The 16,035-nt window shown below is 36.3% G+C and overlaps 1 protein-coding gene and 1 pseudogene across 1 annotated transcript; both read right to left on the reverse strand.

Annotated features, from left to right (window-relative positions):
* Positions 1-1,522: 1,522 nt before the first annotated feature.
* Positions 1,523-3,148, reverse strand: LOC107763929 (senescence-specific cysteine protease SAG39). The gene is made up of 2 exons (XM_016582440.2): positions 2,607-3,148; positions 1,523-2,306 (listed from the first exon to the last, which is right to left on the reverse strand). Exons 1-2 carry the CDS (start codon positions 3,055-3,057, stop codon positions 1,738-1,740), a joined length of 1,020 nt encoding a protein of 339 aa, XP_016437926.2. The 5' UTR covers positions 3,058-3,148; the 3' UTR covers positions 1,523-1,737.
* Positions 3,149-9,514: 6,366 nt separating this feature from the next.
* Positions 9,515-10,488, reverse strand: LOC107762152 (senescence-specific cysteine protease SAG39-like; annotated as a pseudogene).
* Between the last annotated feature and the right edge of the window lie 5,547 nt (positions 10,489-16,035).

Consider the following 16,035-nt stretch of genomic DNA (forward strand, 5'->3'; position numbering starts at 1 on the left):
ATCATCACTAGTAGAGTCATGTCTCAATCTAGTCTCTGGCAGTAATTCTAGAAGGGGCAGTTCTACTAATTCTCTTGTGGAGGGATTCCATAACAAAATTATGAGGTCTTCACTGGAAAATCACCAACCCCAATAAGAGACAAGCCATCATAACAACAAAAGATTCTATGACCGCTGGTTCGATGTTTAAACGACAATCACGTTTTTGCACATCCTTAACCAACAAAGAAGAACAATAGAAGGAAAAGAAGTCATCCTTATCTATGTAGAATTGGCTAATTAGGAGTTTTTGGAAATTTTGGTTATTTTTGGCATGATTGAGATGTTTCATCTTAAAGTAAGGATCCAATATTATTGTTCTTCCAAAATTTTGAAACACATTTGAATGGAAGAAGAGACTGCACAGGTAACCTGCTGAGGATATCATAATTATTTTCTCTGTCTAAGTGAATTCCCATGGCCGGATCAACGTTCATCTGCGTTGTATTCTTTAACGGCTTCATAACTCTCTTCCCTTTAAAATAAGTACACACAATCTTCTTTTGCTGGCCTTTGAAAAGATTTGCCTTTCGTGCAATCTTTGCAGCTTCTCTACTGGTTTGATTGAAAAGATCTGTCTTTTGTGTCATCCTTGGAGCTTCTCTGTTTCTTTGATTAACAAGATTTGCCTATTCTGCAATCTATTGCTTCGATTTGGATGCTAGGGTTTCTCTTCACTTTGCAGTTCGCAATTCTTTTCTTTTTGGGGGGTCACTCAAACAATATAGACTTTTCCTTTCTTATGTAAGGGTTTCGGACTTTTCCTTCTTACGTAAGGTTTTCGGAATGATTTTTTCCTCACGTTTCAAATTCGGTATATATATTCTTGGTAATAACACTAAATTATCCAAGAAAAGAACACAAATCGAACAATGTATTTTCATCTATATTCCCAAAAGAAATGTGAAGTGTAAAATAGACTTGAAATATAATGAAGAGTCCCTTTGTTTATAGAAAAACGCCAATTAATGGCAACCTTTTTCCTTCTGTAATTTATTTCTTGCGAGAAGATAAAATAGGTGAATAGGAAAATTGATATGGAAAAAGGGAACAAACTACTATCAATAATCCAGGGTCATGTGGGATCTAGAAACAAATTTTGAATATAAATATTGGAATACGGCCAATAATATCTAGCTTTAAGAAAATTGAGGTGTCAAAAATTCTTGAATCTTCATTTACTTTCTTCAAAAGATTACTGATTGTAAAATCTTTAAAGACTTTTAATTCTCCTCTGAGATAGCATGATTTTTAATCTGTGTGAAACATGATATTCTTAAATCCTAAGTGTGATCACACCTCTTTCCCCTCTACTTGGATAGCTATTGTTTGTGATTGACAGAGAAGGAAAAAATATTCAAAATGGAAAGTACTCATGTATAGAGAAGTTCTGGTCGATTGTTTATTAAATTTGGATAAGTGACTATATAACACTCGCTTAAAAATAAACTTCCAGCTTCAACTAAGAAAATTAAAATAGTTATTTAATCAACAACAACCCCACAATATTACATTTTGTGCTTCATATAATATAAAATCAATACACTTGTATAATTCCATAAATTAAAGTTCCAATACAAAAGACCCGGATACTGCATGCATGCAAAACAGTTTTGCATGCACGACCAATATTTTCTTTTAATTCTTACTACAAAATATAATTAGAAACTGAAATATAGAATACTTCCGTAGGATAAATTAAATGACTGGATAAGAAGACAACTTGGTGATGTCACAGTGACCTCCAGTACCTCTTATAATTCTCATGAATCCATTCTCACCCCAAGATGTTCCCCATGAATTCTTCAATAACCAATAATTTTGACCTTGTTCATCAGTTCCATATCCTATCGCTGTAACAGCATGGTTAATTCGATCTGCGCAACTTCCTTGATAAGTTCCTCCTTGGTAGAATTGGAACTCTTGGCTAGCAGAAATTCCAATTGACACTGGTTGTTGAGTTACGGCTTGCAATAATGCTGTTTCACTTTCAGGCACAACTTGATAGCTACTTATTTTAACTGCTGGTGTGAGCTCTTGGCTTCTGCATGTGTCTTGTTGCGTTTCATAAGGGTAGTCTGATTCAGTGGAAATTCCACCATTTTGTATGATGAACTCAAATGCATTGGTCATAAATCCTCCGTTGCAGCCATTGTTATTGGTGGTGCAATCGAGAAGTTCTTGCTCAGAAAGTTCCACCTTTTGGCCTGTTGCAATTTGGTATGCTCCTTCTAGTGCTCCAACTGCAGAGAATGCCCAGCAACATCCTATACGCATCATATCAAGACATATACAGGTGCATCAACATTAAAAAAAGAAATACTTATAAAGGAAAGGGTGATAAATAACTGCTTGCAAGGACATGCAGTACTAAGAATCCAGAATTTAGAGTTTCTGATCTTTATATATGTAGTATAGTAACTATTTTATCTTTCCCACACGCATGCACACTCATGCACATATATATATATATAACAAGTTAGATGTACGCAGTAATTTCTATATATCTAGTGTAAATCCGTCACTAAGGACATGGTGCGTTAAAATCATATGATGTTGTATCTTACCACAGTGACCTTGCTGCTTCACTTCAGTGACAGCTCCTTTCTCTCTCCAATCCAAGTTAGACGGCATGTCATCAGTTAGATCATTAATCTTGAATTCCGTCGACGATATTGGAGAAGATGGAAGGTGTGAAGGCATGTTTAATCCAGTATACCTGGCAAAAAACTCTTCTGAAGTAATATCAGCAAATTCATTGATGCCTAACTTATAAGACAGATTTCCTGCCCTATTGACTGACTCAATGAATTGCATGTTTTCTTTAAATATCATGAGTCGTTTTCCTTTTTCTACTTCATCCTTGTAAACTCGTCCATGACGTGCCATCCACAGCTCGTGTCTCTCAGACACAGACAATTCAGCTGGCTGCAGGTTTCGAGCAGTTGCATGAGATTTGTACATGCCAACTACAAAGAACAATATTAGAACACTGATCAAATTGATTTTCATAGCCATGGTTAAGTATAACAGAGGGAGAAATATGGTTTGATCACAAAGAATATTGTTGTAAGTAAATGTTTAAGGCTTGCATTCAATGTCTTTGGTAGCAGAGCGTTTATATAGAGACGCGTAGATGAGAAATTATATCCCAATGTACTATTCTAGACTACCAGTAATATAACCTCCTTTTTAGTTAACAACTGGAAATTAAAACAATTCCGTCTTGGAAAAGTAGTTTTGATTTATGACCATTTGGATTTATTGATAGAAAATCTGAAGTTATGTATCTTCGGGGAGTAATTCTTTTTTTCAGATTATTCATTTCTGGATTGCACACCGATCTTATGCTTTTCCAGGAAATTTTGATTATAGTATCGAGAAACTAAACTAATTACACAATAAGTATAGCAAAAGTTGGTATCCCGTAATCTTGACATAATGGTGCAATAATTGCTCCTAAAATAGGATAACACGTATATATGTTCTCTACACATTCCCAAAATACACGTATATACGTTTTTTTTTCTTTATATTAGTAGATTGATTTAAGTCAATTGAACAAATCATATTAAAGTATATTATACATATTTATTTATATTTCTTTGTTGTATGATTTATCGTCGCGAAAGTTTGTTTGTTAGCTTTTACGTGACGGCTTGTTATTTCGACCCAGGTCAACGGAAATTTCCACAGCCATACTGATCAAAATAATTTTCATAGCCAGGTATTATTTATGAGGATACGCAGAAAAGGTACTAATGCTAAATTTAATTAGATGTTTAACTGCCTCATACTTGCATTTTCCTAGCGCCAGTCCTTTAATCTAGAAGTCTTCGTCGTTTGCCCAACGGCACTCTGTTAGAGTAGCATATTGGTCTTCCTGGCTAATAGGATGCAAATGCTGTTGTTCAAAGGTTCTGTCAACTTCAAGTCCACGCTAACTGGCCCACGGCAAGTTTATTAGAAAGACTCATATTCTACTTTCTGCTCTACATAATTCTTTATGCTTTTGTTCCTTTTGAAACTTTTGGTGGTTTTGTTCTAAAAAGGAGAAATTACTTCCCACTTTCTAGTGTTCTTATACGTAAATTTTGCGCAAATGGAGTCTCCGCAAATTTCCTCCGCCTGTTAAGCCGGTGCAAGCTAAGATGAGATTATTTTTTCTCCTTTCCCTTTTGTTTTTTTCAAATTAAATAAACGTGGAGTGGGTGAGTCGAAAACGGGTAATACAAAAAATGGATAAATTATCCGACCCGACCCATATTTTATACGGATGAAAAAACGGATTAACCGGCGGATAATATGGATAACCTTATTATGCATGGCGTCTTGAATATGATCACCTATGGGAGAATTTCTAATTTCCCAAACTTGAGAAACCACTGATAGACTAACCAGATGGGGATTAAAAGTGGAAACTAAGTGTGTATTGCGTCAGACCTATGATGAAACAGTTGATCATTTATTCAGAAAATGTGAATTTGCACAAAGTGTGTGGTCCAGGTTGATGATGTGGGTACATAGACAAAATCAGACTGCTGCTGGATGGGATCGGTACAATCACAATATCATTGCTAGAGCTAAAGGCAAGTCACAAGCTGCACAGATTTTTAAACTTTTATATGTTGGATTTGTACATGGCAATATGGATAGAAAGGAATCTTAGAGTGTTTGAGAAACAAAGCAAAAGCTGGGAGAGCATAGCAAGGGATATTGTAATAGTTTGTAGTGTTAGAACTTCCCCTAGAATTCAGAATGTTGGTCATACACTTAAATTCTAGATTAACTATGTGTTATAAGTTCTGGTTTTTTTGTTTGAGATAACAGGTTGTGTGTAGCCTTGTTATGGATCATGTAAATATTTACTTGGTGATTAATACAAAAAATTTAGTTACAAAAAAAAAACTCGAGAAACCCTAATTTGAGGCTTTACAAATGTAAAAGTTTAACTCATTACTTATCCATTGGTTATCCATTTTTTAAATGGATAATATGGTTATTTGTCCAGCTTTTTAAAAAGCTCATTTCCAACTAATTTTTAATTGAATAATATGGATGGATAACTATTTCTTTTAATGATTTTGCCACTACTAAATAACACATAAATGTATTTCAGGAAAAGAAATTAGAAGAGAAGTGACTGTGGGACCAACCCCAAATTAAAAAGAAAGAAAAGATAAGCAAGTTGCCAATGAGGGCGACCGGAAAAAGGTTGCAAATTGCAACCAAAATAATGTGTGGACGATGCAAATTGCAAAGAACCAATCAATATGATTGGCTGAGAGGTTGGCAACTTTGCCTATAAATAGAGATGCTTCCCTCTCTGTTAAATACACCAAATCAAAGAGAAGCTAAACAGAAAGCAAAACAGTGAGAGTAATCCACAGATTGTTATCTCTGAGATAAATAGTGAGTGGTAGTAATATTGTAGTGAAGTGTTTTAAATAAAGAATGTTATTTTTTTTAAAATTTGTTTAAGTCTCTTGACACTACTAAATTGTAATATTATAGTGGTAATATTGCTCCGCTCAAGTATTGTATTTACCTCGTTAAAAGAGTTGGTGTCGTTGTTACTCTCTAGTGTTATTATTATTTTTCGTGGATATTATTTCTGGGCGGGATTATTATTTTTCCCCCCAATAACGTGGTATCAGATCCATAGCGAATAATGGTCCGTTATCTTATCAGTACCCCCGTCTCATAAAAGATAATTATGAGAAATGGTGTCTACGTATGAAAGTCATTCTTGGCTCTCTGGATGTATGGAAAATCGTAGTCAAAAGGGTATGCAAAACCCGATAATGAGGAAGCTCTGCCTCAAAATGAAAAAGAGGTATTGGCAAAGACGAGGAAGAAGGATCAATAAGCCCTCACGCTCATCCACCAATGTTTAGATGCTAGCATGTTTGAGAAGGTGACAGATGCTATTTACAGACCTACGAAGAAAAGATAAAAAGGAGAAAAGAAGAGCCATTGGAGCAACATATTAAAACTCACGCATTCAAGAGCTCTATGATGGCACTGAAGAAGTTACTAATTTTGATTTTTTATATTGTCTCTTTGCTGATAGTGAACTAGTAAACTTTGATGAAGTTGTTACAGAAAAAAGGTGGAGACAAGTCGTAGAAGAGGAGGTCAAGTCAATAGAGAAGAACAACACTTGGGAGTTAACAACTCTTCCCAAGGGTCATCGTGCAATTGGAGTAAAATGGGTATACAAGACAATGAAGAGTGTTGATGGAGATGTGGAGAGATACAAGACATGGCTTATAGCTAAAGGCTACAAGCAAAGGCAGGGCATTGACTGTGAAGAAGTTTATGCACTTGTTGCCCGCATGGAGATGACTCGTTTGCTGATCTCTTTGGCGGCGCAAATAGAGTGGAAGATCCATCAACTAGACGTCAAGTAAGCCTTTTTGAATGGCTATCTTGATGAAGAAGTCTATGTTGAAGAACCATTGGACTTCGTGGTCAAAAACCATGAAGATAAAGTGTTGCAGTTGAAGAAAGCTTTATATGGATTAAAGCAAGCCCCACAAGCATGGAATAATTGCATCGACAAGTATTTTCAAGACAATGGGTTTACTCATTGTCTCCATGAATATGCTCTTTACCTTAAAGTTCATACTATTAGAGATATCTTGCTTGTTTGTCTTTATGTTGATGATCTTATTTTCACGGGTAATAACCCAAGTTTGTTTGAAGTTTTTAAGAAAGATATGTCTTGTGAGTTCGAGATGACAGATGTAGGGCTCATGTCATACTACCTGGGCCTAGAAGTAAAGTAGATGGAGGATGAAATTTTCATCTCTCAAGAAAGATATACGAAGAAAATCTTGAAGAAGTTCAAAATGCTCGATTGAAACCCCGTGAACACACAGATGGAGAGTGGGACAAAATTATCCAAGTTTGATGAAGTAGAAAATGTTGATCCCACATTTTTCAAAAGTTTTATGGGAAGTTTGAGGTACTTGACTTGTACAAGGACAGATATACTCTTTGCAGTTGGAGTAGTAAGTCGATTCATGGATGCTCCTACCTCTACCCATTTGAAAGTCACTAGGAGAATTTTTCGTTACCTAAAAGGTACGATTGACTTTGGGTTATTTTATTCTTCTTCTAGTGATTTCAACCTTATGGGATTTTGTGATAGTGATTATGCGGGAGATATTGATGATAGAAAAAGTACAATTGGTTTTGTATTTTTCTTGGGTGATTCTATTATTTTCTGGAGTTCAAAGAAATAATTCATTGTTACTCTCTCGACTTGTGAAGCTGAATATATAGTAGCAACATCTTGTACATGACATGCTATTTGGCTGAGCAATTTGTTGAAGGAGTTCAATTTATCACAAATTGAAGCTATAGAGATTTGCATTGACAACAAATTCGCACAGGCACTCGCGAAGAATCCGGTATATCATGATCGAAGCAAGCATATAGACACAAGGTATCACTTCATCAGAGAATGCATTGCCAAGAAGGAAGTCGAGCTCAAATATGTGAAGTCTTATGATCAAGTTGCGGATATCTTTACAAAGCCCCTGAAGTTTGAAGATTTTCACAGATTAAGATCAAGAATTGGAATGAAGAAGAAAAATTAAAATTAAGGGAGAGATTTGTGGAACCAGCCCCAAATTAAAAAGAAAGAAAAGATAAGCAAGTTGCCAGTGAGGGCGGTTGGAAAAAGGTTGCAAATTGCAACCAAACTATTATGTGGACAATGCAAATTGCAAAGAACCAATCAATATGATTGGCTGAGAGGTTGGCAACTTTGCCTATAAATAGAGATGCTTCCCTCTCTGTTAAATACACCAAAACAAAGAGAAGCTAAGCAGAAAGCAAAGCAGTGAGAGTAATCTACAGATTGTTGTATGTGAGATAAATAGTGAGTGATAGTAATATTGTAGTGAGGTGTTCTAAATAAAGAGTGTTATTTCTTTCAAAATTTATTGTAGTCTCTTGACACTACTAAGTTTTAATATGTTCGGGTATTGTATTTACCTCATTAAAAGAGTTGGTGTCATTGTTATTCTCTTGTGTTATTATTATTTTCCGTGGATATTATTTTTTGGCGGGATTATTATTTTTTTTCCCAACAGTGACATGACTAAAATTAAACACCACTATTCAATATTGATTTCCACTCTTGAGAGTACAGAAGCTACCACGAATTGCCAGATGGTATATTCTTTATTAGAACTGCCTAATGGTGTTCATACTTATTAGTCCTTACAAATTTTAATCAGTAAATAGGTAGGGATGTTTTAAGACACATATATCATCATCTCATAATATAGAAACTTATGGCCACCGTTGAGTGAAAGACTAATTAACCTTCTAAACACTTATCAATCAATTTTTCTATCATGTCAAATTGTAAAGACTAATCTTGCTGATATATACTCTTACTTCTTGCCAGTTAGTAGACATGGATTGCGGAGATTGTGATATATAGCTTGCTGAATATTCAACCTTTGATTCATAGGTATATAGCTCGTTTTCTCGCGTAAATTGTAATACTGCTAAAGAAGTCGGCATTCCTTTCAATTTTTCTATCATGTCAAATTAATTCAAGCAATTGTGTTTTTTTTGTTAAGACTCAGCATTAGTCTTGGGACAATATCAAAATTTATAAGCTACACATTGATGCTGATCAATCACAACCACATTTAAAAAAAACATTCATATTATATTGTACAATTAATTCGATGCTAAATGAGAAGCTTATTAAAGTATTAAAGAAAAGCTATAAATTTTATCTTTGAAAGTTGGATAAATTTTAAACCTAGAACGAGATGATGTATGTATTAGACACTACTATCCAATTAGTTGCTTAATATTTGGATTGGACATTCTTTTTGTGTTTGTTTATGACGAGTGGTTATCCCAACTTGTAAATGCAGGATTTTGATTCTTCTAGATCAATTAAGCATTATCATGATAGATATTTAGATCATTTTTAAAATTCAATTAACTAGAGCCTACAAGTGAGTGTAGAAGTCTCTCTTGACAATTATATATACCTCGTTGTGCTTGTCATTTTGAGGCAAACGATCCTCTAATGTTTCTCCAACATTACTTACTGCTAGTAATTGGTTTTTGGGTCCATACAAAAATTACTTATTTTAGGCCAAGTGTTGATAGAAACGAGTTGAAAGAACTTGTGGAATCTAAGACAGAGAAACCTAATGATCAAATATTGAATAGTGGAATCTAAGAAAGTATATACAGTAATCTCGTGTTTATGGAATCTAAAGTCTTAAACAAGGGAAGCATTTTTTTTATATCATTCACTCGTATTACCAATATTTTCACATAGAAACTTTTGTTTAACACTTATGTACATACAAGGCATTTGTAGCATATATACACAGTAGATACATCACATAAAATATGAACAAGGAGAACAACAATAGTGTTTAAAGAAGAATCAACAAAAAATTCCCATGCACCAAAGCTTCTCAGCTATTTAAGCAGTTAGATAAGAAGCTTGCAAAGCAATTCCACAAATTTCTTCTGCAGCATCAATGCCTCTTTGCATTCTAATATAACTGTTCTCTCCCCAACTAGTCCCCCACGAGTTCTTTACTAACCAATACTTTGTCCCATCATTAGTTTTCCCATATCCAATTGCTGTAACACCATGATCTTACTCAGTTCCATATTCTCCGGTAAAAACACTACTAGAATAGAATTGAAAATCTGATCCACTAGCATCAATGGCAACAGATACAGGTTGGTTAGCAACAACACTCAACAAAGCAAATTCACTGTTGGCTGGAACATCTTCATAACCAGTAATCTTAACAACATGGTTGGATTCCTTTCCAATTTTGCAAGTGCCATCAGTTCCCTCGCATGGATAATTTGATTCTGTAGTAAGCCCATGGTTCTTTATTATGAACGCAAAAGCATCATCCATAAGACCTCCCTCACATCCCATATCAGAACCTGTGTCGCAATCCACGAGTTCTTGCTCAGATAAAGATATTAACTTACCTGTTTTGATCTTGTTCATCCCCTCAGTAGCAGCAACAGCAGAAAATGCCCAACAACATCCTACATTATCCGCTTAATAAGATTCTATCTTTTTCTAGCATATTCATTAAAGAAAATGTTATTATTAACATGGCCTAATAATCTATTGTGAGTCGCTCTAAAGTATTCATTTGTCAAATCTGCAAATTCGTTGATGCCCAACTTATAAGTCCTAATTCCTGCCTTGTTGACTGACTCAATATAATCAACGTTGTCGTTGAATATTTTGAACCTCTTTGCCTTCTCTGTATCATCTCTGTACACACATCCGAAGCGAGCCACCCAGTGCTCGTATTTCTGGACCATTGAGGCTTCGTTCAAGTCACGAGATGTGGTTTGAGAAGCCCACATTCCTAACACTAGTAGAGCTAGAAAAGCAAGCTTCCAATTGGATATCAAAGCCATTTTTCACTACCTAAATTTTTCTGTTGAATCTAATATGTCTGTGTTTGAATGTTGTGGATGAAATGCTTGGAGTGACTACGCTATTTATAGTAGTACTAACATTGTGGTTGTATTAAGGTAACATCAATTTTTTTTTATCATTTTTACTTGCTGATTGAATTCCCAAAAAGCCCGGCAAGTTATGTATGATAGACACATTGTGATAATAAATGTCGAACAACACAACCTAATAGTAGTACTTAGTATATCCCCAACTTTCATCACAAAGTCTTAGGAAGTAAAGAACTCAAGATAGTTACTCAACTTATATGAGCTCTCCAGAAGGGAGTCAATTAACTACTCATGCATTTAGTATTCACTTGGTCCCATATGGAAATGCGCAAAATCTTACCAAAGGGAGAAAAAGGGGGGGGGGGGGGGAGAATCCAGGAGCACTCGAACATAAAGACATACATCATACGCTACTCATAAAGAGTGAATATTTTCATTTAAATAAGGCCCTTGATATACACAAAATTTCAATATGTACAATAGCTAGTAGCCTCAAGCCCGAACTAGTTGTGGTTGGCACCAATTCCATTCTGTATAAGTCCAAATTCATATAAATTTGGAACAACACGTGTTTCAGCTCAATTGCGAGCGATGCTATCTATTCCCATCAAGAGCTGGAAACAATCAAAGAAATTCCTACTTCACATTCTACAGCTTCTGAAACTATGCAAGCTTTATTACCATCATCCTTCAGACTTCAGGGAGTTGAAATCAACGCAGAACTGCTTGAATTGTTATCTACCAAGTGCCTGGGAAGAGCTTGTGTCTCTTTAATCCTGACATATCAGTGGCAAGTCTTTATCGCCACAATATAGTTATGTATTAGTGACGACTTTGGTCGCCATAAATAGTTGATTTTTATTTTTTATTTTTAAAAAATGCAACACCGAATTCATACTAATATTGCACAAATGTATATTAGAACAACCCATTAACATTATAAGAGACCATTGAAGACAATTTTCAAATAAAATGATACATGAATTTCTATTAACAAATTCATAATATATAGTAATTGTGTATACACATGAAACACACAAAAAGTTACAACATAAAAATAAAATATCTTGGAACTCCTCCTTGGCTAGAATCATTTCCTCTTGAAGACCATGACTTTCTCTCGTATCCTAGAATGCAGTCAAAGGTGCGAGAAAAATCCTGAACAAAACCTCTAGGGAATAATATTGCCGTATCCCCACGTGCAACTCCTTTGTGATGTTACATAAGATGACATGCCATTATTGTTTGTGCACACTTTGGATAGATCCGTTACCACCTATAGAAGAAATTTCGGAAGATTTATTAGACAACACATTTTGATACCATAAAAATGGAATGATTTAATCCTATTAATATGCTTTTTTAAAAGTCACGATCAAAATGAAGACTAAAGTTACTCCCTTTCACTGCATTCATGCTTTAATCTCATATTACTTTGGTTGAAATAAGACGTGCACTTCAGAAAACTCATAAACTAAATTTCAGAGATAAAGTGTGTTGAGAAGACCTACAAGAAAATGTTATATCCTATGAGATTGAAGTATTCATAGTGCAATATCAATTCTATCCCTTTTTCCTTGCACAATAAGGTCAACCTCATGCGACTTAAACATCCTTAAGTCTATTGAATATCACTGAATGGTGAAAAAAAGAATACAAATTGCAGAAGCAAGATTTGGCTGAACCAACTACGTACTTATTACTGGTATATGACAACAATAGCAAACAGTATGGTAGTTTAATATACTCTACAGTTGTCCACTATCTATAATATAAATAACTGAACAAAAATAACAGCAAAAGATAAAAATCTTATAGATAATCCAATAGCACGAAATAAATCGCAGGTTCTGTGAAGTGGTTTCAATTAGAGTACTTTTTATTTGAACACTTGTTATAAATTCTAGATATTTCAAGCATCAACTACTAATGCCAAGAGTTACCAGGTGTATTACCAACAAGCTTTTCTTTTCTTTCTTTCCAGGTATGTTCTTATTTCATCTTTTTTCTCCAAGAAACTTTTTGTAGATCATTCTATATATTAACCGACCAGCATATATAGGTCAATTCACTAGTTTCCAGTAGCTTTCAACATTTGTTTACAACTTGAACCATTCTTTAAATTTTAATTGCCGTATTCATCTGATGACAAAATGGAGTTACTAAACGAACAAGTAAGAACCAAAAGTGCTGGTTCTCCACGATAACAGAAGAAATGCGCCTACAAAATCAGCAAATCAAATCACAAATTACCCACACCAAATGGATAAAGTCAAACAGAGCTTACTTTCCCTTGGTTTTCCCTATATGTAGCCCCACATGGATTTCGCCAACATCAATGTCATGACCCAACTTCTGCTACAGGTCGTGATGGCGCCCAACGTTACCGCTAGGCAAGCCTACATTGAACTAGCTCTGTGATCCTTTCTTTTAAAGATTTAAAACTTTGTTGATCTTTTAGTTCGTGCATAAATAAGAAATAAGAATTTAAATAAAATGAGAGATAGATGAAATAACCCAAAAACCCTCAAGTGTCTATTAGCATGAATCACCAAGACATGGTGTCACAAGTGTATGAGCTACTAGTAGAATATACAAAAGAATATTACACTACTGTCTGAAATGAAATAGACAGAAAATAAAGCAAAGGGAAGACTTTGGCTCAGAAGGCAGCTCACCGCAAAGTCTCGGAGCAGTCAAGGATGCGCGCCGGACTGAAATTTAGATGCACCTGCCTCAGATCCTGCACATTTAATGCAGAAGTGTAGCATGAGTATATAAACAACGTGTACCCAATAAGTATTTAGTCTAACCTCGAAGAAGTAGTGACGAGGGGTCAATTTCGACACTTACTATGGGCCAACAATAAAGTATGTGAAATTCTAATTAAACATGATATAAGTAAATGCCAATAGAACTCGGAGCAGGAAATAAATAAACAATCCTTTTACCGTCAGTAGATATCAAATCACTTCCCTCACTTAACCATTTAACCTCCCAAGCCAATGAAACAATATCAAATATAGTAGGGCTTCCAGTATTATTACGCATAAATTATGCCAAGGACGTACGACCCGATCCGAATATACATATACATATACTGTGTGCACTGCCGAGGGTCGAACGGAACGAACCATAGATGCACCTATTAACCTGCCGAGGTGAACGGTCCGCTCCCATGAGAGTAGTGGAAATTTACCCCGCTCGCGGAATATACTTGCGACGCGGTTGAACATAGAGTTTATCAAGTTATCATAATATCCCCCAATTCTTTCCAAAATAAGAAAAATTAACTAGAACCCTAAAAAAACTTGGAAATACTCAACCTCAGCTCTATTCAAAGCAATTAATAAGCATAATCAAATAACGGTGCCAACAAAGCATGGTGTAAACCTGAAACTACCCGGACATAAGCATAAATAGTAGCTCTCCCCCCCCCCCCACAAATAGAAGAATATTTTAATTAAGTTCACCTATGGGGTTAATTCCCTCTTACAATATTAGAAAAGAGACTTACCTTGTCTCAAAGCCTACTTTCCGGTCCAAGATTGTGCTCAAACCCTCAAATTCGGTGCACCAATGACACGAAGCTAGTCAAATGTTATATAAAATGATCAATACATGTTCAAAAGTGCATATCCTAACTATCAAAGTGATTTCCAACCATATTTGAAAAATCCTTAAAATTCACCCACGGGCCCACGTGCCCGGATTTCGAATATTTTCGAAGAACGTTTTACCCATAACCTCATGAGCACAAATATATAATTTTTACTAAATTCCATAACAAATTTCATGGTTAAATCTCATTTTTATCAAAAACCTAGATATTCACCTAAACCCATGATTTTCACTAATTTACATGTTATATTCTACCCATAAACTATGTATTTAACTCACGTTGAGTAGAAATTACTTACCTCAAAGTGCTAGGTGAAATCCGCTCTCTAAGAGCTCCAAGAATCGCCTAAACAAATGAAATAAGGGAGCTAAAATGCCCAAGTCCCGTCAATAAATGAGGATTCTGCCCAGCAGTACTTCGGCATTTGCGACGCCGCTTCTATGTCACAAGGCCCACTTCTGTGGAACTCTACAGGCCCTGTGTAGGCCGCATCTGTGAACGGGATCCCGCTTCTGCGGTCCCACTTCTGCGATGAGAGTGTCGCTTCGGCGGCTCTTACCGCTTCTGCGCTTTCCCCTATCGCACCTGCGCATTCGTAGATGCGCAAAATCATACGCATTTGCGGTCCATGGCCAAATGCTCCCAAGACGCTTCTGCAGCACAAAACACACACCGGCAAGCTCGCACCTGTGGCCAAAAGCTCACAGGTGCGGTCACACTAGAACCGATGCACCAGCAGCCCCTTTGAGTCTTAACTCAATCCGCGCATCGTCCGAATGGAATCCGGGGCCCCTGAGGCCCCGTCCAAACATACCAACAAGTCTATAAACATAATACGGACTTGCTCGATCTATCAAAACGCGTAAGATAACAACAAAATCAAGAATCACACCCCAAAACCAAATCGAATAAAAATATGAACTTCAAGTTCTTCAATTACTCCCAACGCGCCGAAGCGTACTTAAACTACTCGGAATGACACAAAATTTTGCGTGCAAATCTTAAATCACCATACAGAACTATTACCAGTCTCAGAATCCCATTTGGACCTCGATAACACCAAAACCTACTCCAAATCAAATTTAAAGAACTTCAAAACCTTCAAAGAACCAACTTTCACTATTAGGCGCTGAAATGCTCCCGGGTCATCCAAAACCTGATCCGAATATACGCCCAAGTCCGAAATCATTATACGAACCTGTTGTAACCGTCAAATCGCGATTCCGAGGTTGAATACTCAAAATGTTAACCGAAGTCAAACTTAGCCTTTTTAGCCTACCTTTAGGAACCAAGTGTTCTGATTTCAACCCGAACCCTTCCAAATCCCGAACTAACCATCCCCGCAAGTCATAAAACAGTAGAAGCACGTACGGGGAGTCTTATTTAGGGGGACGGGATTCTAAAAAGCAAAACAACTGGTCGGGTCGTTACATTCTCTACCTCTTAAACAAACATCTGTCCTCGAACGGGTCTAGAATCATACCTAAAGTGCTGAATAAGTGTGGATATCTGCTCCGCATGTCCTCCTCGGACTCCTAAGTCGCTTCTCGACTGATTGGCCCCTCCACTATACCTTTACCTCAAAAATCCTCTTGGACCTCAACTGGCGAACCTGCCTATCAACAATGGCAACTGGCTGCTCCTCATAACCCAGGCCCTCATCTAACTAAATCGTGCTGAAGTATAACACGTGTGACAAGTTGGCATGATACCTCTGAAGTATAGACACGTGAAAAACCGGATAAACTCCCGATAGACTAGTAGGCAAAGCAAGCTCATAAGCAACCTCTCCAACTCGTTTCAACACCTCAAATGGGCCTATGAACCTTAGGCTCAACTTGCCCTTCTTGCCGAACCTCATAATCCCCTTCATC

The sequence above is a fragment of the Nicotiana tabacum genome, chromosome 17 (genome assembly GCF_000715075.1).
Source record: "Nicotiana tabacum cultivar K326 chromosome 17, ASM71507v2, whole genome shotgun sequence".
Lineage (NCBI taxonomy): Eukaryota > Viridiplantae > Streptophyta > Magnoliopsida > Solanales > Solanaceae > Nicotiana > Nicotiana tabacum.